Source organism: Pongo pygmaeus, chromosome 10 (assembly GCF_028885625.2).
Source record: "Pongo pygmaeus isolate AG05252 chromosome 10, NHGRI_mPonPyg2-v2.0_pri, whole genome shotgun sequence".
In the NCBI taxonomy this organism is placed as follows: domain Eukaryota; kingdom Metazoa; phylum Chordata; class Mammalia; order Primates; family Hominidae; genus Pongo; species Pongo pygmaeus.
In genome coordinates, this window is record NC_072383.2 from 97,899,632 (window position 1) to 97,926,671 (window position 27,040).

At 35.8% G+C, this 27,040-nt stretch overlaps 1 protein-coding gene across 6 annotated transcripts in view; it reads right to left on the reverse strand.

Annotated features, from left to right (window-relative positions):
- ANKS1B (ankyrin repeat and sterile alpha motif domain containing 1B) overlaps window positions 1–27,040 on the reverse strand; it is a 1,280,047-nt gene that overhangs the window by 706,618 nt on the left and 546,389 nt on the right. For all 6 annotated transcript variants that reach the window (XM_054442265.2, XM_054442272.2, XM_054442264.1 and 3 more), the window contains exon 11: window positions 11,935–12,071. In XM_054442265.2, the coding sequence (XP_054298240.1) occupies window positions 11,935–12,071 (137 nt within the window). The remainder of the gene's footprint in view (window positions 1–11,934; window positions 12,072–27,040) is intronic.

Genomic DNA, 27,040 nt, shown 5'->3' on the forward strand with positions numbered 1-27,040 from the left:
GATTCTAAATGCCTTGCTTATCCTATTCTTCTCCCTGGACTATGTATCTGCCTGCTACGATATGGATATGGCTTAGTTTGTCCCCACCAAAATTCAGATTGAAATTTGATTCCCAATGTGGCCGTGTTGGCAGGTGGGGCCTAGTAGAGAGTATTTGGGTCATGAGGACAGATCTCTCATGAATGGCTTGGTTCTGTTCTAGCAATACTGACAGTTCCAAGTCTGCAAAGACTGGATTAATTCTCATGGGCATGGATTAATTCCCATAAGAGGTATTTGTTATAAAGCCAGACACCACTGGAGTTTTGCCTCTTCACATGTTTTCACTTTCCCTTTGACCTTCTGCCATGTTGTGATGCATCACCAGCAGCTGGGCAGATGTCAACACGATGCTTCTTGTACTTCCCAGCCTGCAGAAGTGTGAGTTAAATAAGCCTCTTTTCCTTGTTCATTTTATGTTCCATATAATGGAACTCCCAACCTCAGGTGTTCCATTATAGCGACACAAAGTGAACTAAGACTTCACCTATCTAATGCCTATTCAAACATAAAGGTCACTTTGAGCATTTCCTCTCTGGAATAGTTTTCACTGCCCTTTCCCCAATATTCTTAATTAATTCAGGTGGTACTTATTGACAGCCAGTTGTGAACCAGGTATTGTTCTCAGTGCTGAAATTGAGCACTTTATAAAACAAGGAAGGAAGGAGGGAGGAAAAGAGAGGGATGGAAGGAAGGAAGGTAGAAAGAAATAAAGGAAAGAAGTTCTTATTCTCATGGAATATCCATTCCAGGTGGGAAGAAAGACACTGAACAAATCAACGCATAATGTTAGTTCGTGAGTGAAAATTGTTATAAAGGAAAATAGCACAACAGAGACAGAGAATAAAGTGGTAGCTACTTTATATTCAATGGTCAAAAAAGGCATCTCTCATAAGGTAGTATTTGAATAATGACCTGAAGGAAGGATGATAATTGGCAGTGTTAAGTCTCTGGGAGAAGGGCTTCCCAGACAATTCAATGATAAGTACAAAGAACCTAAGGCAGGAGCTGTTTGGCTAATCTAACGTAATGTTGGGAAGATGACATGGCTAGTGTAAATTAAACAACGTGGACAACGGTAGGAGATGGGTTAAGAGGTTTTAGAGAGTCAGATTATATTGGATGTCATGCTTCTTTACTTTCAGTGAGATGGGAAGACATTGGAAGGTTGAGCAGGTGAATAACGTGATCTGATTTATATATGTGGCCAAGTTACAAAAGGACAAGAGCACAATAATCAATGCCAGTAACAAGCTATGAAGCTTTTTCAAAGGTCTAGGCCAGAGATGTTAGTGGCTCATACAATAGCGACAGACGACAGATGGTAAGATTCAAGATATATTTTTAAAGAAAAGTTAGAGGACTGATTTTTGAACTTTTTGGCCTCAAGATCCCTTGATGCCCTTAAAAATTAATAACACTAAAGATTTTTTGTTCATGAGTGTCATATCTGTTAATATTTATATAAAAACTAAAACTAAAAATTCTTTAAGCATAAGAATACACAAGTGCACATTCCATTAGCCATCAGAGGTATGATGTCAACACTTACCGTATAGCTTCTGGAAAACTCTATTTAGAACTCATGTACAAATAAAAGCAGAACAAGGCAAAATGTCTTTGTATTACTATGGAAATATTTTTGAACTCACAGACCTTTTGAAAAGGTTTTGAAGCCTGCTAAAAGGTCCTGAACCACACATTGAGAACTGCTGGCCTAGAGGATTTTTTTGATAGAATGGATCTGAGGTGTGAGAGAAAGAAAGAAATCAGAGATGGGGTCAAGTTTTTAAGCCTGAGCTGCTATTAACTGAAATGCAAACTGCAGTGCTATATAAGTTAAGTTTAAGACATCCCATTGAGATTTAGAGTAGCCTGCTGGACATGAGCCTGGAGTTCAGGGAAGTGGGCAGGCCTGGAGACATAAATTTAGGAGTAATCAGCACATAAACAGCATTGAAATCTCTGGAACTGGATGAGAACACATGGGGAGTGAATGTAGACTGAGAAGAGGTCTGAGGATGATCCTTGGGGCATTGGATCAATGAACTCCATCAGTGAAATTCCAAAAGTTCTCTATTTAGAGCACAGTCTCCTTTGGTTGGTTAAAAGTTATTTTAGGATAGAATCCATATTTCAGTCATTTTCATACTCAAATCACTGCTTAAGATGCCCAGCATATGGTAGGCACTCAACTGTGTTTATTGAATAAATAAATAAATAAAGTAATGATGTTCTTTGTGGTACTTTCACAGCTAAATTCCAGAATTTTAGAACAGGCAAGATTAGGAAGTTGGAATGATCAGGTTCAGATTCATACGGTAGGTATACTATTCATTGTATAGTCAAACAGATTTCCTTGAAATTAGAGGAAGATATAATTGACTGCACCCTGTGCTGTCAATAATAAGTGACCTAAAGGGAAGGATAGAGTATATTTCAAATTCTAGTCTGCCGTTTAAGATATTTAAAGCAATAATGCCAATTCTACTTTCTGATCATTTTATTTTGCAAGGAAATTTTTCCCAGAATATTTTTTCTTTCTATGCATTCTTTTATTTAATTACACAATAAATTTAACCAGCTTTACAAACCAATACATATATATCTACAAAGGATGTATTTCATTTTTGATGAACATACTATGGCTTATTTAACAAGTTATCCTTACTAATAGGCATTAAGGTTTCCAATAAATATTTCTACAATGAACATCCTTAAACATATTTTTATTTATTACCATTTTAATAACCACATTTATTTTCATTATTCTTATAGCACATCTATTCTTAGCCACTCACGTGACTTGAAAATACTTTTATATTAAAGGTCTATTTAATCAATATTTCATCTTTATGATGATTCATTTGCATCTCTTCCAAAACTTCAAGTTAATGTCTAAACTCAATTTTCTTTTGTTTCTCTTCTTCTATTTTTATTTTAGGTGCCAGGGGTACATGTGCATCTATGCTTTCTCATTCAGGCTGTCTAGACATGCTCTAGGGGAAAAAGCTGAGCCAAACAATGACACCCACTGAGAATTTTATGCATGTGGGAGAAAAACCCCTGAATAACACAAAAGGAAAACACAATATTAATACAGTCTTGCTATTACTGGCAATGTGGGCACAAAATATAAAAAATTACATTTCATGTTTAGGAAAAAAGATGAAAAAATTTTTTTACATGTAGAAAGTGACAAATAACAAAAATTCCCCATATTCCTGTAGGATAAACTCACCTGGAATTTCATCAAATGAATAGAAATGAGGATGAATAATATTCCACTGGCATATAATTGGCATGACCACTATATGGACTGATGGTGATTTTAATCATCAATGGAAGATACAATGTACAGTGGTTGTTTTCTGGATTCTGGCTTTTCCCTCCCCTGTATTAGGTCAGCCTGACCCTGTACTGTGCCATTTATCCTCACTGACTCCTCCCATATCCCAAATTCCAGGAGTTTATACTTCCTGTGGCTCACTTAAGCAGAGGCATCTAAAGAATGAGATGCCTGAAGGTGAGTATCATCCCATATGTAGCCAACATCATCTTAAGTAGGTTCCAATGATTTAGGGAACTTTAAAAGGTTCCCAAATACATTTTCTAAAATCCACAGTTGCCATGATCAGAGCTACTTGGGGATGAGACAGAGAGTTAGAACATTACTTCTCAAAGGTCTTATTTCAATTGTAGGCAAACATGATCTAATCACCATTATAATAACAAGTTGGACCACTACAGGGCTTTACAACGTACACAGCACCATGGCACCTTTTATCTGGTTTGAGTCTGACTACACCCCTGAGAAGCAGGCAAGGCAAATACCATTCTCACTTTGCTGAAAAACTGAGGTTGAGAAGGGTAATACAGAGTGCATGTGACAGAAGAAAGGTTGGAATTAAATTCCTTTTAAAGAGGCACCTACAAGCAAAATTTTGCACATAATTCCAGGAATTGTGTAGACCACCCATAACCTATCCAAGAACACCAGGTTAAAAATATTTGCCCTCAGACAGACTGATTTAATTGGTCAGGGGTGGAACTCAGGCATTTTTTTTAAAAGCTTCCCAGGAAATTCATGTTTGTCCAGAACTACTTCAAAAATTCATATTTGTCAACGTTGACTGTTGGGTCCTGTTGACTTCTTTCTCATTGTTTTTCCTTTCCAAATCACTCTTTGTTTTACCTAATATTATTTTCTATTACGTCTATCTTTCTGTTTTTAGCCTTCTCTTCTCACTCAGCTTTTGTTGCAAGTCTGGAAATTACTAAATACAGTCTTCTTTGGCTCTTTCCTTCAGACTACATACTTCTGCCATCTATGTTTCTGTTCTTCCTCCTTTTTCAAAACTATTATTCTCTCCTGAAGCTTCACCCTTCTAGAATATCAATATTCCACCTCGATTATTTTCTACCTAATGAGCTAATTAGCATTAATGAAAAAACTACTGGAGTTAGGAAATCAGAGATCTTCCAGTAAGTCAGTGGCAGTGTAACACTGAAAACACTATTCAATCTCTCTAAGCCTCAGGCCCAATCAGTAAAATAAGGAAAAATATACCTACTTGATAGAATTTTTATGAGAAACAAATGAAACACATACTCAATCATGGGAATAAAATACTCAATACCCAATAATAAAAATATTTTTAAAGACTATCTCCTTGAAGTTCTTTTTATTCCTTATCTATATTTTGCTGCAACCCAATACAATATTCTATACTCTTTCCAAGTTATATGCCTCTGTTTTTTACATACCCACTCTCATTTCTAATTTTAAAATTTAGCATATGTATTCTATAACCCCACAGTGCCCAGAAAAATGTTATTCTGGATTTGGCAAGAATTTTTTGTAACCCCAGTTCTAAACTCTTAATAATGGCAGGGACAGGTGCTATGGCTTATTATTAAACTGCTTTATTGTTAGCTCATTAGTCATACACAGGTCCAGAAGAATATTCAAAATGTTTCTTTCTTTCAGGTTGAGTAGGTACCTGATCTAAACATGGTCCATTATGAGTAGGTGTTCAGAAATGACTCATCTTTCCTCCAATCATCTCCTTTAGTGTCTTGAGAGCTCTGGGCCTTTGATCTTTCTCTTTATTTTCTTTACCTCTACAGCCTCTTTGCTTCTTTTTGGTATGGTCCCTCCTTAGCTGCAAAAGAATGCAGCCTGGTGTTACTTCATTCTGTTGAATTCCGTTTAGGATGAGGTTTTGGGTTAGTGGTGAGGTCTGGATGGTACTAGGAACATCTAAAGCCAATTGGAATGTCTTTTCCGGCTGCTGTTAACAAATACCAAAAAGTTATGGGGTCTCTCACAGTTCTGGAGGTTGAGAAGTCCAAGATCAGGTTTCCAGCTTGATTGGGTTCTGGTGAAATTCCTCTTTCAGATTGCAGATTGCCGAGTTCTTGCTGTGTCCTCATGTGTTGCAAGGGTGAACAAGTTCCCATGGCCTCTTTTATAAGTGAACTAATCCCATTCATGAGAGCTCTGCCATCTGACCTAATCCTCTTCTAAAGGCCCCACTTTTTAACACTATTACATTGGGGATTTGAATTCAACATAGAAATTTGGGGAAAACACAAATATTCAGATGATAGTACAGAATTTCAAATTTTCCAGATTGACTTCTTAGGATATTCTTATGCTCATTATGCTAAAAATATCTGCTCAACATTGAGCCCATTTAGATGACTTGTCTGTGGTATTGTGCCAAAATAGCCTCTTTTTCTGCCCGTGGTCACTTCTCAAGAGCCCCCTTCTATTTTAGACTTGATTTCTATCATGAAACAGGGAAAGGAGTGTAAAAACCCATCTAGCTAAAACCACCACCAAGAGCACAGACCAGGAATCCAGTGTTCTGTCAACTGCTAATGTTAGTTTGTTTGAACTTTGGAATTAATTAGATTTATACACACCTCCTAACAAAATATTTAACAATTGAGTCCCTATCATTCATGTCTCTTCAGTCAACTTTTAGGCTCTTCTTTCTCATTCTCTGCAACCAGAAACTGTTTCCCCATCTCTGCTCATCCTTTAACATGCTGTCATACTGCCTTATTTCCTTTTACCATCAAACTACTAAAAAGATTAGTCTACAATCAGGGTATCTTTTCCCACTCTTCAATTCCTTTCATCATAAGCTTCTACATTCTTCACCTGAAGGAAATTGCATTCTTGAAGGTCTCTGCCCTCATAATTGCCAAATAAAGTGACATTTTGGTCTCTCTTCTCCTCCACCTTCCTGGAAGTTTGGACAATGTTGACTAATCACTTTAAAATTTTTTTCTTTATATCCACAGTAACAGTTGTCTTTCTTCGTTTATTTTTCTCAATGATTCTCTCTCTTTTTTTTTGCTAAAGACTTCTTTCTAAAGTACATGTGAGGAAATTACTTAAGTTCCTGGTTCTCAACTTCCTCACCTATAAAATGAAAATATCCTTTCCAAAAAGAATCATGAACATTAAATTATATTAGGTACTCCAAAAATATAATTATCCTCCTTTAGTGTAAACATTTATCAGAATTCTGTCTTTGGTACTATCTCTCTTCATCATCAAATTTTATGAATGAGAATAAAATCTTTACCTTAAGCCCTCAACTCTCTCCAGAACCCCATACCAATATTTCCAATTTGTATATCATGCTTCATGTTCAGTAAGTCTACAAAACCAAATTTATCATGTCATCTTCTCCCTCATCAAAATAAACATCTGTTCAATTCTTTCCTATCCTTATTAGTAGCATTCCAAAATCCCAGTCAACAAGGCTCAAATCATTAGTCATCTTTGGCTCCCTTAGACCTAATCCATCTATCTACTGCTAATGCTTTATCCAAAGTGTCTCTTGCACCAAAGACTATATAAAATGTATAAAACATTATAGCCAAGTGTTATTTATATTAGCATGCAAAGTAAAACAACCTAATCTGCCATATCAACAGAACCAAGAGTACATGCAATAAACTAATAGCCTACATTGTTGTTAATGTTGAAACATTGTAACATTGTCTGCTTTCCCCAAAGATAGGGAACAAGGCAATAATTCTTGGTTTTACCACTTCATTGCATCATTTTACTATAGTCACAGCAATAAGAAAAAGAAATAAAAGGCACAAATATTAGAAAAAAAGTCAAACTATCATTATTATAAGATGACTTAAAAGAATCCTACGGAAGTTATTTTTTAAAAAGCAAAAAAGTACTCTAGCATTTAAATAAAATTAAAATGGTAATATAAAACTCAACTGCATTTCTATATGACAACAACAAACAATTAAAATATGAAAGCAATAAATAATACTAAATTATTAACTCAGTGAATAACAATTTTTTTCCATGCAGCAAAAATTAAATCTTGACCCCCACCTCACACCATACACAAAAGCAATCTGAGATGGATTATTGACCTAAATATAAAAACCAGAACAAGAAAACTTCTAGAAAAAAGTGGGAGCATATATTTACAACCTGGGACAAGTCACAAAAGCACTAACCATAAAAGAATAAAATGATAAATCTGATATAAAAATTAAAATATTCTGCTCATCAAAAGGCACTTGAGAAAATGTTTAGGCAAATCACAGAGTGGGAGAAAATATTTAGAGTGCATACACCTGAGAAAGGACCCATATCTTGTGGGGTTACAGAAGAATTTATAAAGAATTACTACAAATAATCACAAAGCTGAACACCCCTAAAAAAAAGAGGTGAGCAGATACTTCACAAAAGAAGATCTAAGAATTGGCAATAACCACAGAAAAAGGTAGTCATCATCATTAGTCACCAGAAAAAATGCAAATTAAAACCATAATGAGAAATCATTTCACACCCAGAAGAATGGCTAAAATAAAAAAGTTTAAAAGGCGAGAATGTGGAGAAATGAAAATTCTCACACATTGCTATTGGTGACTATAAAATGGAACAACTTTTTTGGAAAGCTATTGGGAAGCTTTTTATAAAGTTAGCTATTCATCTACCCTGTGACCCAACAATGCCATTCTTGTTTATCTATATGAAAACATATGTTTATAAAAAACACTTATATACGCATATTCATAGCATATTCACTCATAATGGTAAACAACGGGAAACAACGCAAGGATCAATCAACAGGAGAATTAATGAACAAATTGTAATACACCATAGTATATTAATCCAATGGTAAACCACTTATAAGGAAAGAAACAACATGGATTAATTTCAAAACCATTATGTTGAGTGAAAGAAACCCAAACAGTGATACACACACAGAAAACATACTCACTGTAGGATTCCATTTATATAAAGTCCAAGAATAGCCAATCCTAATACATGATGATAAAAATCTGAACATTCTTGCCTCCAAGGCGGGAAGGAGGGCAACTAATTAGAAAGGGGCATGAGGAAACTTTCTGGGGTGATGGCAATGCTCCATATTTTGTTTTGAGTGGTGTTATACCTATGTAAATAATCAAAGTTCATCAAGCTATATACTTAAGATCTGTGTATTTGATTCTTCAATTGTGAAAAACAAGATGTTTCACGAGGAAATATTTTAAAAACAAAGACAACACAAGTAACATATAACTATTCAGTAAAAAGAAGATAACTGGAATGTCAATAGACCTACCTAATATATATTTCAAAGGTTTTTTTCAAGTATTTAAGTATAAGTAAGTAGAAAAATTCAGCCTTGTGGGTTAATATACTGGAGAGAAACAAAGAGAAAAGAATAATATATAACCATTTCAGTCACTCTGAACTTAAAATAGATTGTTTCACAATCTAGAGGATTTTAAGACGTGAAATAACTGAAAGAAACAAAGGTGAAAAAGATCAAACACAGGATGCAGAACTAACAGCTGTGACTTAGTTAATGCATATGCCGAATAAAAACAAACTCAACAAAGCACTGGGAAGCCGGCAGCTTCCAAGTAATTAACTAAGCAGAAACACATGCAACGTGTTATCAGCCCTATCTCATATTGAAAGCAAGGACTTCTTGGTTACAATAGATGCTCTCATTTACAGGTAGAGTTACAAGAAAATAAACTACATAAAGGTATACAAGAGGCAAAGGAAAAGGAACCAATTTGCTACATCTAAGCAGTATCTATGTTCAGTGAATGAGATAAAAGTTCTGCCGTTACCTCACCTACTCAATATCATTCTTTCCACAATAAAAGACTGAACACATCAGCTAATGGTCAAAGAATTGTAAATTCATGAATAAGGGTCACATTTACATTTTTATTTTCAAAGTTCAACACAAGTTTTAAAAGTGAAATTATCATTTCAACCATATTATTAATTTTTAATAAATTTTTAAAAAGGTCTTTAATACCCATAAATCAATCTAACTTCACACTTTTTGCATTTTCAGATAGAAAACCAGAATTAACAAATATGTTAGAGTATTAAACCTGTGATTAAAATATAGGCTTTTATATAAGTTCATCAATAATTATCTTTTCTTTGGAACAGTAGCTCTCAACCATTTTCCATCCCTGACACACCTGTGATTTGTCAGAATACAGCAGGAGTCTCCTGTTCTATCCATCCATCCATCCTCCATGCACATCCTCTAGTCTTCAAATCCTTTCCTGAAACCTCATGTCCTACCTGAATACTCTCTCATAAGTATTTCCATGTGAATATTCTACTCCCTTTCTACAATGAATGAGGAGCCCCCTGAAGGTCATAACTCATATGGAGAAATAAGTCATGCACCAATGTCTCCAGAGTGGAAGAAAGAGTAGCCTAATTGAGGTTATATTCGTTCTGCAATTATATATAGAGAAAGAAAATATATAGATATATAGCTGTTATTGTTCTATTACATAAATACAGGCTGCATTGTTTCTAATTTAAATACCATCATCCTGAGTTACTTAACTTTCTCACTTATTTGTTTTTCTCCTTAAAGCACTGTTAAAACATTTAAGAAAGGTGGAGTCAGTTACTAAGATAAACATTTAAGTACCGACAGCACCAAGAAATTGGGTCAAGATGGAATTTCTGGTTTTAATTCTACCTCTAGATTTCTTCAAAGATTACCAATTGAACCTAAACTCAATTAAAATATGTAGAGAAGGATTTATGAAATAATGCCTCAGTTATTCAGATCATGGATCTATAGAAAAGAATCTGTTTTTCATTCATTGAATGACCAAGTGCATTTACATTAGAGAATTTACATCGGTATAAAAATAAATATATTTAATAATGAATTTTATTAACATATATAGGACAATGTCTTACTTAAATAGCTTTAAAATGCTAGAAATGCACTAGAAACACAATAACCCCAGAAACACCTTCATATGAGAGAACCAATGTCAACGAACATGACAGATAGCAACTAAATCTGGGTTTAGTGAGGTTTATCTTGAAGCAAATAGACCCCATCAAATTTCCTTGAAAAAGAGGACATTTTGTAATGAGATGAAGGTGTCACTATGTTACCCACACTGGTCTACAACTCCTGGGCTCAAGTGATTCTCTGCCTCAGCCTCCCGAGTAGCTAGGATTACAACCGTGTGCCACTGTGCCTGGCAGAAGAGGACATTTTTGAAAACATTTTTCTCCTCCACATATTGGGGCACTGTGTCAAACGTTACCTGTGCCTAAATGCCCCTGAACCTGCATATTCCATACTCCTAAAGATGTGTCAAATTATACAACCTCATGAGGATATTTTTAACCTCTGAGCAGGACTGGAAGAGACAAATATACTAAAGTAAAAAAAAAACTCCAAATCAGTTGGACAATGTAGCCCCTTTGGAGTGCCAGTGATGTTATCTATAACACTGAAACACAAATTGCACTTGAATTGATGAAGGATATAGGAAACAATTTATATTAAAGTGTTCTACAAACTGCAGTGGATATCCAAAATTTAAGTGCCATTTTATCAATGAGGATGAAGATTATAATAAAAATGATCTAAAATAACTAACTTATGTTAAACAAGGAAAAATATTAAACAAATCTTGCTCATTTAGACCTAAATAGTCTTAAAAGACACATTTGCCCTACAATTTGGCTCAAAGGATTTATTCATACTCTATATCTAAGTAGATGATGAATGGCATTGATTGAATCCAAAGTCCCCCTGTCTTGGATTTTATGAGGCCCATTCAGAATGAGCCAGGTTGAGAACACCACCAATTTCGTGTTCTGGGTCCATCTGTTGGCAAAAATATAATGCAAACAGCTTTATAAGTGCTATTTTCAATGAAATATCACAGAACAGCTTGTCCCAATGATATTTCTAAAGCTTGCCTGCAAACCGCCTACTGGAAAATCCAACTGAAAGAGAAGGGAGAAAAGAGAGAAATCCATACAGGAAAGAGACAGGAATGGAAAAAAGAACAAAGGATAAAGAGAGACTAGCTAGAGGACTGGGAACACTGGAGGAAAACAAGGAGCAATATTAAACGCAGACAATATTCATTGAAACCATAAGGACAGAGAAGATAGAGAAATATAAAAATCACTTGGCTTGGAGGACAGAGAAATAATCACAAACCATGCAGCATTGTCCAGAAGAATGAAGACAAAAGGATCAGGAAACACCAGAAAATATGTAACAGCTCAATAATTGGAGCATAATTATTAAAATGTTGTGAGAGAAAAATGATGTAAAATAGCTATTTTTCTAAGTCTCACTGCTTCATGTAAGAGGCACGATTCATTTTTCCAAAAACTAATGCAGATTTCAGTGTTTATCACCAACTTCAAAGGAAGCAAACATCCTCTTCTGAGTCCCTTCTTTTAATTTAGAAATCCATTGACATACCACATAAAATAGTCCAGGCATTGCAATATAAGTGATGTACATGCATTGATTCAAATTAAAACACATTAGAGGGAAAAATGATGTCATTCTGGGCACTTACCTGGGGTCGAATGACTTTTACAATATTTTTGAGGGCAGTATCAGGGGATGGAGGTGAACAATCAGGTGTTGGGCCTGTTGAGCTGTTTCTATGGTTACTAGTTCCTGGAGTAGTAATTGCTACCTCAGAGGCATTATCTGCGAATAAAAATAGAACTGCCATGAACCTAATCACTCAGTTTACCTTTTAAGACTTGAAATTAATTTTCTGAACATAAATTGAGATTTCAACTTTTAAAACTGGTATCAATTACAAGATCATAATGAGGAATATGCTCAGTGGTATATTTTAAAGATAATGTTTTTTGAATGCTTTGTTTCCTTCTAAAATGGTAACTATCACCCCCTGGAATGTTGTTCTGAGACAAGAGTATTATTATTCAATTCATAATGATAGATTATCCAGCATAGCTCTTAAGACTGCTACTACTATATGAATAACTAAAACCTCACCTTAACTAAAAAGAATATAATTTTATGATATGATTGGGCTAACGCTTTCCCAATAATCTCTTAAATAAGTATTAATATTTATTAAAGTAGGAGTTTTATATCTCCCTGATGCATAAAACCCAAATTCAAGCCTCCTCAAATGACTTTTCCTAGAAATCCCACAAACTATAGAAAAGCATCCTAGTGAATGAAGTTTGATGAAAAACCGAAATTTGTGCAAAATGGTTTTATGATGTAGATAAACACAAAATTATCACCCCTAGATAAGTATAGCATCCTATGTGGTCAAAGCTAAATGAATAAAATTTCAGAATCTAAATTAATCTTCTCTTATGTTCAGTATTTAGGAGGGGGGGAATAAAGAAAAGATGACTTGAAAATCAACAACATGTGTAACATTTTTTTCTTAAATTCATATTAAAGCAAAATAACATCAAAGATACCATTTTAGAATGTTTAAAATACTTGGGAAAGGATGAAAATTATTCTATAAATAACTTCTGGTAGCACATAGAAAAGTTATTTTAACAACAATTTGGCAAACTTCAATAGCTTTTTATGAAAACTGCTGCAAGCTTAAATCTGCAAAAAAAGTTTACTTCTCTGTTGTTTTTAATTAGTTCCCAATAATTTTCTTTCCTAGACAGTTAGCTGAACTGATTGCAAAAGAGACTGAGACTGAATTTTTTATAGACCAGGAAGTTTCTCTGTTCCTGATCGCTGTCTACAATTCCCAGTGAAATACAGGAATTCATCAAGGCATCTTTTCCTCATAAAACACAAAGGGATGAATTATCATAAAACTCTACCCACCATAGAAAAATACAATTCAGTCTCACTGAGGAATCCAGACAAAGGCCCATAAAACAAAAAATTCAAGTATGACACATAGAATTACTTGGATGACTCATAAAATAAGTCTTAAAAGTGTCCAGAGCACACTCTTCTAAGATTTAATAGAAAAGGTGGGATTTGAATTGGCATCACAGAAGAGATGGGGTGGTCTTCTGAGTAGATTAGAAAACCGTGAGTCAATATTGAAATACACAAAACATTAGTCAGAAAGATGCTCTGATTCTCTCCAACCTATCCCTTCCTTCTTTCATTCATCTAAAAACTACACATGTAAAAACACTTATTTGGGGCAACTATGAGTCAAATATTATGTTATGTTCTAAAGATTAACTAGGAAGAATCTCTGGCCAGGGACTGGAGGGAGGTAGGGATGAATAGGTTAAGCACTGAGGATTTTCAGGGCAGTAAAACTATTATATTTAATAGTATAATGGTGGGTATACATCATCATTATATATTTGACCAACTTATGGAATGTATAAATCAAGAATGAACCTATATAAACTATAAACTTTGGGTGACAATGATGTGTCCATGTAGTTTCATCAATTATAACAAAGGTATTATTTTGGAGCAGAATGTTGATAGTAGAGGAGGCTTTGTGAATGAGAATATGGGAACTTTGTAATTTCTGCTCAATTTTGCCGTGAGTCTAAGAAGTTCTAAAAATAAAATCTATGAATTTTTTTCAAAAGAATCCCTGCCCTTGAGAAGTATACTGTTGGGTTTTTTTCCTTTTCTTTTTTGAGACAGGGTCTCACTACCATCACCCAGGCTGGAGTGCAGTAGCATGAACACAGCTCACTACAGCCTCAACTTCCCAGGCTCAAGTGATCCTCCCACCTTAGCCTCCTGAGTATCTGGGACTACAGGTGCACATTACCACATCTGGCTTATTTTTAGTAGAAATGGGGTTTCGCCATATTGCCCAGGCTAGTCTTGAACTCCTAAGCTCTAGTGATCCACCCACCTCAACCTCCTAGAGTGCTAGGATTATAGCCATGAGCCACTGCACCCAGCCCAAAAGTATACTGTTAAATGTGGCATCAGACATGTAAACAAATTATAATGCAATATAACTTGAGAATTGATAACAGATAAAGGAAGCATGATAAAAAAAAAAACAGGGTGGGGTGGGGGAGCAAACAGGGTGGGGTGGGGGAGCAATCAGACTATGGCTTGGACAGAAGATAGCTGTGAAAGGCTTCAGTTTTCAGGCAAGAAAGCTGGGACAAAACATTAGATATTAGGGCATGAAGGTAGGAAGAGCACAGTTGAAGCTGTTATTTCATGTTACAAAAAAACTGGAGATAAGTTTGAATGAGTGAAAGGAAGTTTTATTAGAATATAAACATACTTAATTCTGTAGGCAATGAGAAATATTGAAGACTGAGCAGGGAGTGACATACTAATAGATAACTTTTATTGAGCATTTATTATGTGCAGACAGCCATGTTAAATTATTTTACTTATTGAATCTCATTTAATACCCAAATTAACTTACAAAACACATTCTACTATCACCATCCCTATTTTACAGAGAAACTCATCTCAAAGTTATATCGTCAGTTACTGGCAGAAAAGGATTCAAATTTCAGACTGATGCCATGTTACCCTTCTGCTAGTTAGCATGTCATAGTAGATATGCAAAAGATATGCATAGGTATGATTGGGTTCATAGAAACAGAGCCTGAAGAAGATTGGCATAGTTGAGGTAGGAGCACACTCTACTTCAAAATATAGTTGAACCAACTTCCAGAAACTTAAAAAGTAGAACATAGACACTATGAAAAATAAATAATAAAAACAAAAAAAATGTCAACCATAAAAACATCTTTAGGGTATGCCTTTGAGTACTATATAGTATAATATTTAATATGTGGAAGCAGGAAGATATGTTAAGACTAGAGACCCAAGCTAGAGGTCGTGATGTTAGCATTTTGGAGTTGATGATAAGTGATTAGATTCTGGACATGTGTTGAAATGTCCAGAATTGTTGAAATAGACCAAGAATTTTTTTGATGGCTCCTGAATAGACAAAGCAACCTTGAACAAAAAGAACAAAACTGAGCACATTACACTACCTGACTTCAAAATATACTACAAAGCTATAATAATCAAAACAACTTGATGCTGGCATAGAAACAGACACATCAACCAATGGAAAAGAACAGAAATCCCAGAAATAAATATACATATTTTTGGTTAATTTATTTCAAATGTGCCAACAACACACAATGGGGAAAGGGCAGCCTCTTCAATAATGGCATTGGGACACTGGATATTCACATGCAGAAGAATAAAATTAGACCTTCATCTCACACTATATACAAAAACTAACTCAAAATGGATTAAAGCTGGGTGCAATGGTGCATGTCTGTACTTCCAGCTACTTGAGAAACTGAGGCAGGAAGTTTGCTTGACCCCAGGAGTTTAAGGCCAGTCTGGGAAACATAGGGAGACCCTTCTCTAAAAAAATATTTTCTGAATTAATTAAAGACTTAAGTGTAAAATTGAAGTGGTAAAACTATTAGAAGAAAACACAGAGAAAAACCTCCACAACATTGGTCTGGGCAATGATTTTTTGGCTATGACCTCAAAAGCACAGGCAAGAGCAAAAATAGACAAATGGGATTATGTCAAACTAAAAAGCTCTGCACAGCAAAGGAACCAATGAACAGAGTGAAGAAACAACTTATGAAATAGGAGAAAATATTTGTAAACCATACCTCTGATAAGGAGTTAACATCCAAAATATATGGAACTCCAACAACTCATAGTGAGAAAACAATAACCTGATTTAAAAATGGGCAAAGGATCTGAATGGACATTTCTCAAAAGAGGACATACAAATGGCCAAACAGGTATATGGAAAAATCCCTAACAACACTAATCATCAGAGAAATGCAAATCAGAATTACAATGAAATATCATCTCGCCCCAGGGAAAATGGCTTTTATGAAAAAAGACAGGCAATAACAGATGCTGGCAAGGGTGTGGAGAAAGGGGAACCATTGTACACTGTTAATGAGAAGGTAAATTAGTACAGCCATTAGACAGAATAGTATGGAATTCCTCAAAAACGAAATATAGAATTACCACATAATCCAGCAATCCCACTGCTGGGTATATATCCAAAGGAAATGAATCATTATGTAGAAGAGATATCTCCACTCCCATGTTATTGTAGCATTATTCAGTAGCCAAGACATGGAATTAACTTGTGTCCATTAACAGATGAATGGATAAATGGAAAGAAAATGTAATATATACATACAGTGGAATACTACACTGCCTTTAAAAAGAAGGAAATTCTGTTATCAGTATAGATGAACCTGGAGGACCTTGTGTTAAGTGAAATAAGCCAGGCACAGAAAGACAAATGCCACATGATCTCACTTATATATGAAATCTAAACAAAGTCGAACTCATAGAAGCAGAGAATACAATGGTGGTTACCAGGGACTGGGGAGATGTTGGTCAAAGGACACAAAATATCAATTAGAAGGAATAAGTTCAAGAGGTTTATCATACAATATGGTGACTATAGTTAATAACAATGTATTGTATTCTCTAAAAGAGTAAATCTTAAGGGTTCTCACCACAAAAAAAATGCTAAGTATGTGAGGTAATACATATGCTAATCTGTTCAATTTAGCTATTCCACAATGTATACATGTTTTAAAACAGCTTGTTGTACACGATAAGTATATATAATTTTTATTTGTCTATTTAAAAATAATTAAATTTTTAAAAATTATTGATGTGCTGGATATAGGGAGAGAAAGAGAGAAGTCAAGAATGACTCTAAGGCTTTTGGTCTGAGGAACTAAAAGGATAGAGCTGCCATCACCAGAAAAGGGACAGACTATAGGAGGAGCATAAATTCTCTACCATATAACTTCCAATATTGCCTCCCCATTCTCTCTCTCTCCTTTTGGACTCTATTGAAGTAATGCTAGGCAGACTTTATTCTTTTAACCATTTATTCTCTCTTTTCATTCTATCTCTCTGTTGCATTTTTAATAGTTTCTTCTATTTATTTTCTAGTTTATTGGTTCTTTCTTCAGCTATGTCAAGGCTGCTATCAAACCATTTTCTTAATTTTAGTAGACTTTTCTGTTCTAAAATTTCTATTTGGTTCTTAATCAAGTATATGATGTCAGTAGTTTGTATTTTTTAGTTCCTAAAAACATTTTCAAGCTTACTTTTATATTAAAATGGCAAATACAATTGGCTTTGGTTTTTTAATCTGATAATTCCAGTATCTAAAGTCTTTATGGATCCATTTCTGGATTTGTAGTTCTGACTCATGCAATCCTGTTCCACTGTTAGTTTCATCATCAATTCTGTGTTGCTTATTATTCAACTTGTTGTTACAAGATACACATTTAAATATAACTAACTCTTAGTCTTTTAATAAATGTTAATTTTTAAAAGCATCAAAACTTATATCCTAATACCAGATGCTGAAGTCTGTGAACAACTTGCCTGTGTAACACTAGATCATTTATTTAATCCTTCTGGATTTCAATTTTCTTAACTGTAAAAACGCAAATGATTAACTACCATCTTCTATCATTTATGTGTGCAGATAAAATAAGAGAAAAATAACTTGTATGTTTTCAGGCACAGAATAGGGGTTTTCAATCTATGAGTTTCCTTTTCCATTATCAAAAGAAATACCATCAGAATTAAAATATAATATGGAAGATCAAAGAAACCCAGAGGGAAAACAAGAAAACAAATAGTTATCCCTTTTAGACAACACATCTGGAGTACTTGCGTGAGATTTGACAGCAGTATCTTTTAGCATTAACACAAATTGGTAGCGACAGAATTTAGTTCCAGAAATAGGAGATGATCCTTTGAGGAATTGTATTGATCAAAGTTATCCAGAGAAATAGGACCAATAGAATCTATCTATCTATCTGTCTGTCTGTCTATCTATCTATCTAGAGAAAGATTTACTATAAGCCATTAGCTCATATGAATTAATGGAGGCTAAGAAGTCCAAAGATCTGCAGTTGGTAAGCTGGAGGTGCAGGACAGCCTATGTGTAGTTCCATTGTAAATCCAAAGGCCTGAGAACCAAGGAAGTTGATGGTGTAAATTCTAATCCAAAGGTTGGCAGACTCGAAGTCAAGAGCCAACATTTCAGTCCAAGTCTGAAGGCCCGGAAAAAAACAATGTTCCAGCTCAAGAGGTCAGGCAGGAGAAATTCCCCTTTACTCAGCCTTTTTGTTCAATTCAGGTCTTCAATTTATTGAATAAGGCCAATAACAGTAGGGTGGATGGTTTGCTTTACTCAGTCTGCCATTCAAATATTAATCTCATCCAAAAACACCTTCACAGATACATCCCAAATAATGTTTAGCCAAATGTGTGGGCACCTCATGGACTAGTTAAGTTGAACTTATAAAATTAAACGCAACAGGAATGATTCATTGCAAGGGCTGGTCTTAACTGCTTTTGCACTAAAGCCAGAAGAAAATGATGGGAACTCTCTGCAAACTGTAAGCCAAAAGCTTCTTGAATGTTTTTTTCTGAGTATTTTAATACATAGTATAAGACAGTGGATAATCAAGTACTAAATTATTTAGAAAAGACTAAGTATCTTCATCTTCTGAATCCATGAGCTATACCATTACACTGATAATTTGATTTTGTACTATCTTGCATTGTTCATTAACTCTTCCAGACTAGGTTATATTTTTGCATGAAGCCATATTTCTCTCTATATAGCTCTTAGCTTTATGCAATCCTTTTAAAGTAATAAAAGAAATAAAGTAGATAAAGCAAAACCTGTGTCAATGGAAACCAACACAAATGTATTTAATAACATGAAGAAAGCTGGTCTGGCTTTTATAATAATTCCATGATCCTTTCAAAGAAAATCCAAATGAGAAGCATATTCTAGAAGATATATAAGAGTCTTAAGAAGTTGGTTGATTCCCAAAATATCCTTGATAATATAATTTACAAAAAAATACCAATTATCTGGTGGACTTGGTAAAATAGCAGCCTATGACCAAGACAGTTTTACATGCTCAACCTACATTTCACATATGCAGTTACAAAATATTGCTGAAAAAAAGGAAATGAGGCACATAAAACTGCTTAGAGAGAACTGTGAAATATACTTGCAATTTCAGATTGAAATAAGAGAACTAACTTCTTGTCAGATTCCCTTACTACATATTAGATTATTCATTATGAATGTCAGTTTTCTCTATAATAACCTTAGAAAAAAATACTTATAGTTTATTTGATCTTTTAGAAGAAAAATATTCTATGACTGTAAAATAATTCATGTGCAACATTACAGTCTAGTATTTTAACATCATTACCCAGCATGTATCAAACAGTTTAAGTATACCAGGGACCACTATAGATGCTTTTCAGCTGAAGAATAGGACTGAGATTACTTCTGGCTAGGAATTCAAGAAAGGTGTCATGGAAGAGGCAGGAGTTATGAAGTCTTCTGCCAGACTAGTAAAATCCAGGCATGAAGAAATGGCTGGGAAGGGCATTCCAAGAGTTGGAAGTAGGTTGAGCAAAATGTAGAGAGATGGGAAAGAGGCACATTTGTGGAATAAAGAAGAGTTCAGTTCGAATAAAATATAATATTCACGGAGGAAACGCTAAGAAATGGAGGAGTCATACACAAAGACTTTGGGCTTTGAAATCAGAAAATCCTAAGCTGAAATCCTGGTATATTTAACTTCAGTTTCATCTTCTGTAAAACAGTGCCTTTCACATAGTGTTACAAAGACAAATGAGACATGTACAGATACGTGTGTGTGTGTGTGTGTGAATACATTGCCTGACACATAGTAAGTGCTCAATAAAATTATCTATTACTATTATTATCAGATATATGAATATAATCATAATAGCAAATAAAACTAGATAGGTGGCTTGATGCCTTATTATGGAAAATCCTAAGTGCATCACTTGCATCACTAAGTAATCATCAAATATAAGTATTTAATAAATCCTAATCTAACAATTCATGAAGCACAATTTTTATTTTTTGGTATTAAGTCAAGAGTTGACCAATTTTTTCTGTAAAGGGCCAGAGGGTAAATATTGTAAGCTCTGTAAGGCTACATGATCTTTGTTGTAACTACTCTATTCTCTTCGGGTAGCAAGAAGGCAGCCACAGGAAATATATAAGCAAATAGGTATGTCTGTATTCCAAGAAAATTTTATTTACAAAAACAAGCAGTAGACAAGATTAAGTTTGTTGGTCATAACTTGTGGATCCCTGTCTTAAGTACTTCCTATGGAAATGTTTTCCCTTTTATGGAGAGACCTAGAAGAATGTTATATTATACATTTTCATTTCCATATTCACATTATAGGTGAACATTCTCACTGTGTAATTAAAAACTAAGGTTTTCAATATAAAGCTAGAAATTTATCATTTGTACAAAAAATGGCATTATATCTAACACCAGAGCAGTCCTTTGTACACAGCGAGTGTTCAGTATAGCTCATTGAATAGATAAATAAATAAGACCAGTGAAATCTTTACATTTTAAAGTAACTTTGTTGTAGTGATTATACATGACTACCACTTCTAGGAGAGACAGTACAGAAATCATAAGTAAAATAGCCCAAGTATCCTGTTTCAGCATTTTCAGTGAGAAAGTACTCACTATGTACCACTTGAGGAAGTTAATATTTAACAGTAATTTAAGAGAATTAGTTAATATTCCAAATAATTAACACATTTTACTTTCTCTTAGTGAAGGTTTGTTAAAAAGTAACAATTATCTTAAATATACTGAGCTTGAACTTCCATTACTATCACCAACAATAGTGTTAAATATTCAAGTCTTAATTAGCCAGCAACTTTACCAGATGAAATGTGTGGCAGACAGCCTCTAGGATGGTCCCAATTGAGCCCCACCTCATGGTATTCGAACTTTTGTGAAATTTTGTCCCCTAGGGTATGAGTTGAACTCGTTGAATTGCTTCTAACAAAGAAGAGATGAGGCCGGGCACAGTGGCTCATGCCTGTAATCCTAGCACTTTGGGAGGCCAAGGTGGACGGATCACAAGGTCAGGAGATCGAGACCATCCTGGCTAACACAGTGAAACCCCATCTCTACTAAAAATACAAAAAATTAGCCAGGCATGGTGGTGGGTGCCTGTAGTCCCAGCTACTCGGAAGGCTGAGCCAGGAGAATGGTGTGAGCCCGGGAAGCGGAGCTTGGAGTGAGCCAAGATTGCGCCACTGCACTCCAGCCTGGGTGACAGAGCGAGACTCCGTCTCAAATAAAAAAAATAAAAAATAAAAAAAAGAAGAGATGACTTGTACTTCTGGGAATAGGTTATAAAAAAAGACTGTGGCTTCTGTCTTGTGTGTGTCCTCCTTCTCAGATCTCCTGCACTGAGGAAAGCAAGTAACCACATTGCGAACAACCTTATGCAAAGGCCTACGTGGCATGGTAAGGAGCTGAGGACCTCATTTCAACAGCCCACCAGAAACTGAACCTTGTTAACAGCCACATGAGTTAGCTTGGAAGCAAATCCTTCAGCCCCAGTCAAGCCTTGAAAAGACTGCAGTTCTAGCCAACAGCTTGCCTACAACCTCCCAAGAAATCCTGAGTCAGAGGCATCCCACTAAGTCCCTCCTAGTTTCCTGACCCTGTGAGATAATTAATGTTTGTTATTTTCAGCCAGAAATAGCAATAGATAACTAATATAGTAAATGTTTGGTTAACGTTTATAACATGGCCAACATGTTTGTGCTACAATGGTGCTTAGACTTTCAGCCTTGTTTTGAAGGAGGTGACTACTTAATGGAAAACATAGAAGGGCAAATATAATTACAAAATTGTGTAAGTTATGCTACAAATTCAGCAATATGGGAACACAGAAGAATGAGCCACTAACCAAATGAGGGGGCCAGAGCAGAAAGTTAGGTTATGGGCAGAAAGAGAAAGTGAAGAAAAAAAATGTAATAGCCTTGAGGAATGAGTGCCATCAAGAACTCAAAGAGGAAGAAGCATTCCAGGCAAAGAAAACAGAATATGCAACAGGGCAGAAGCATGAACGAGCATTATGCCTTTGGGAATCTATAAATAGTTCAGCTTGGCTGAAGCACAGGATATGTGTGGAAAAGTGAATGGAGATGATGCTGGCAAGATAAAGTATTCAGATGAAAGATGGAAAGGTGCATAAAAAGAAAACAAAATTGCCTTTGTAAAAGATTAAATTTTTCTATTTAGGAAAAAAACTCAGCCACATTGCATTTCTAAAATTACTTTCCTTGAGGCTATGATCAAATGCTACTTTCATCTATAAAAAGAATAGACCACAAGGCTATAGTCACTTTAAAATTCTCTGCATGCAAGAGGCCACATCTGTGTGCTAAAGAGTAGAATGATTGACTAGCAGCTTCAAGCCAATAAGAACTTCGGTCTTATCTACACCAGAGAAGTTCTAGCAAAGAGTCAAAAACTCGAAGAGTTAGAGGACATCTAAAAGTCCAAGATCTCAATTCAAACATAAAAAGCAGTGCAATGAACAGATGGTTGGGAGAGTGTGCTCTCTCCCACCTTTCCTTTACTTTTGTTTCCTCCTCTTTCTCCACCCATGGCAGGGAGATGGTCTTTTAGCATAATAATTCATCAGAGGTATGCTGTAATTGGTGAGCAATATTAGTAGGAGAAATGTTGCTTGTCTTATAAATTCTCTACTCTGAAGAATCTCAAGGATTTACGAGAAACGCAGGAGTCTTGTAGAATTTTACCTTCCTTCTCCCAGGGTGCTGCCAAGAATGACAATTCCCTGGCCTTGGCTAGCAAGACTGAACTAGAATCCTGGAGAACTGCACAGTTAAGAAAATGAAAGAGAAAGGGAGGCCATAGGAGATGGGTTCGCTCCCAATGCTTATTTTTATGGACTAGATGTTAAACAATGAAGAAAGTAAAAAATTAGAGAAAGAAAATATTTTGCATCACGTCGGTAATCCATGGATTCTCTGTTTTACTAATGCACTTGTGCTTCAATTCTTATTTTGGCTCTTCAGGCTCTCCTGGTTTTGAGTCCCCTTTTAGGTTGTATGCTTTCCCTTTTGTCTTAACAACCAATTCTTTTCTCTGGTTTTACTCTTAGCGGTCCCTGTATTCATCTTCTGTGTCTTTCTATTCATTCCAAAATTATGTAAACACCCAACCTGACCAAGACACACCCTAGCACTAGCCCGCCAGGCCAGAACCCCTACTAAGCAGCCACTGACTCTCTATGAAAGGAAGTTAGAAAATGAACCTGCTGAGAGTAAAGGGGGAAAATGGTGGATAGGAGGCAGGACTAACTTGCAGCTGCCACTCAGATGGACAGAGGAGCATGTGGAGACCCACATCATGAACTTTTGCTCCAAGAACTACCATAGGAACATACCAGGAAAGCAAAGAAAATCCACAGACCCTTTGAAGGAGTGGATTGCCACTGCAGGCTCTGTGAGTCAGCTTGCTTTCTCAGCAGGGAAGTTTGTAGCCTGGGGCAAGTTCTTAGCCCTGCTCATAGGCTGCCTGGAAATAAACTTGGTGCTGTTGGCGGGGCACAGTGGGAATGAGACTGGCCTTTTGGGCTGTGGGCTGTATGGGAGTTGGGTGAGGTCTGTGGCTGCTGGCTTTCCACCACTTTCCTGGTGACCTGTGCGACTCAGCAGAGGCAGCCATAATCCCCCTGGGATATAACTCCATTGGCCTGGGAACTGCAACCCCACCCCCAACAGTAGCCACAGCAAACCCCACCCAAGGAGAGTCTGAGCTCAGACACATCTAACCCTGTCCCCACTTGATGGTCATTATCTACTGGCCATGGTAGCTGAAGACTAAGGACATAATCTCTTGGGAACTGTATGGCCCACCCACTGCCTGATCCTCCCTATACTACCGCAGCTGATGTGCTATTGAAAGCACCACCTCCTGGCTTGAGGGCAACCAAAACAAAACCAGCGCGCTTAACAAAAATACAACCAAGGACCCTCACAGAGTCCACTTCACTCTCGTGCTACCTCCATCAGAGCAGGTGCTGGTATGGTATCCACAGCTGAGAGACCTGAAGATGGGTCAAATCACAGAACTCTTTGCAGACACTCCCAGTACCAGCCTGGAGTCCAGTAGTTCCACTGGGAGGCTAGATTCAGAAGAAAAATAACAATCACTTCAGCTCTCAGGAAGCCCCATCCCTAGGGGAAAGGGGAGAGCACCATATCAAGAGAGCACCCCATTAGACAAAGAATCTTAACATCAGCCCTTGAGTCCTAAATCTTCTCTCTGACATAGTCTACCCAAATAAGAAGGAACCAGAAAAAACAATTCTGGTAATATGACAAAACGAGGTTCTTTAACACCTCCAAAAGAACATACTGGCTTACCAGCAATGGGTCAAGATCAAGAGAAAACCTCTGAATTGCCAGAAAAAGAATTCAGAGGGTTGACTATTAAGCCAATCAAGGAGGCACCAGAGGAAGGTTAAGTCCAACTTAAAGAAATCAAAAAAATGATACAGGATATGAATGGAAAACTCTCCAGTGAAATAGATAGCATAAAAAAAAATCACAACTTCTGGAAATGAAGAATACAGAGAATTACAAAATGCACTGGAAAGTCTCACAATACAATCAAACAAGTAGAAGAAAAAAACTTCAAAGCTCAAAATGAAGGCTTTCAAATTAACCCAATCTGACAAAGACAAAGAAAAACAAATTTAAAAAATGAACAAGGCCTCCAAGAAAATTTGGGATTATATTAAATGACCAAACGTAAAAATAACTGGTATTCCCGAGGGAGAAGAGAAATCTAAAAGTTTGGAAAACATATTTGAGGGGATAATAGAGAAAAACTTTCCCAGCCTTGCTAGAGATCTAGACATCCAAATACAAGAAGCTCAAAAAACACCTGGGAAATTCACCACAAAAAGATCATCGCCTAGGTACCTGATAGTCGTCAGGTTGTCTAAAGTCAAGATGAAGAGCTGTGAGGCAAAAGCATCAGATAACCTATAAAGGAAAACCTGTCAGATTAACAGCAGATTTCTCAGCAGAAATCCTACAAGCTAGAAGGGATTGGGGTTCTCTTCAGCCTCCTTAAATAAAACAATTATCAGCCAAGAATTTTGTGTCCAGTGAAACTAAGCTGCATAAATGAAAGAAAGATGGTGTTTTTCAGAAAAATAAAAGCTGAATTTGCCACTACCAAGCCATCACTAAAAGAATGGCTAAAAGGAGCTCTAAATTTTTTTTTAGCCTCTAAATCTTGAAACAAATCCTCAAAATACAACAGAATAGAATCTCCTTAAAGCATAAATCTCACAGGACCTATAAAACAACAACACTATGAAAAAAAACCCAAGGTATTCAGGCAACAAATAGCATGATAAACAAATAGTACTTCACGTCTTAATATTAACATTGAAGGTAAATGGCCTAAATGCTCCACTTAGAAGACACAGAATGGCAGAATGGATGAGAATTCACTAACCAAGTATCTGCTGTCTTCAAGAGACTCACCTGACGCATAAGGACTCACATAAACTTAAGGTAAAGGGGTAGAAAGAGATATTTCATGCAAATAGACACCAAAAGCAAGCAGGAATAGCTGTTCTTATATTAGACAAAACAAACTTTAAAGCAGCAGCGGTTAAAAAAGACAAAGAAGGACATATATAATGATAAAATGACTAGTCCAATAGGAAAACAACACAATCCTAAATATACATGCACCTAACACTAGAAGTCCCAAATTTATAAAACAATTTCTACTAGACCTAAGAAATGAGATGGACAGCAACACAATAATAGTCAGGGACTTCAATATTCCACAGACAGCAGACAGGTCTTCAAGACAGAAAGTCAACAAAGAACTATACCCTAGAACAAATGGACTAAATGGATATTTACAGAACAGATATTTACAGAACATTCTACCCAACAACTGCAGAATATACATTCTACTCCTCAACACAGGGGACATTCTCCAAGATAGACCATATGATAGGCCATAAAACAAGTCTCAACAAATTTAAGAAACTCAAAATCATAGCAAGTACTCTCTCAGAGCACAGTGGAATAAAATTGGAACTCAACTCCAAAAGAAACCCTGAAAAACCATGCAAATACATGGAAACTAAATAACCTACTCCTGAATGATTACTGCATAAACAATGAAATCAATATGAAAATTAAAAAATCATTTACACTGAACGATAATAGTGACACAACCTATCAAAACCTCTGGGATACAGCAAAGGTGGTGCTAAGAGAAAGGTTCATAGCATCAAATGTCTACATCAAAACATCTGAGAGCACAAATAGACAGTCTAAAGTCACATCTCAAGAAGATAGAGAGACAAGAACCAAACCCAAATCTAGAAGAAGAAAAGAAATAACCAAGATCAGAGCAGAACTAAATGAAATTGAAAAAAAAATACAAAAGATAAACAGAAAGCTGATTCTTTGAAAAGATAAATAAAATTGATAGACCATTAGCGAGACTAACTAAGAAAAGAAGAGAGAAGATCCAAATAAGTGCAATCAGAAATGAAACAGGAGATATTACAACCAATCCCACAGAAATACAAAGGACCATTTAAGGCTACCATGAACACTTTTATGTGCATAAACTAGAAAACCTAGAGGAGATGGATAAATTCCTGGAAATATACAACCCTCCTAGATTAAACCAGGAAGAAATAAAAACTCTGAACAGACCAATAACAAGCAGCAAGATTGAAATGGTAACTAAAAAGTTACCAAGCAAAAAAGGCCAGGACCAGAT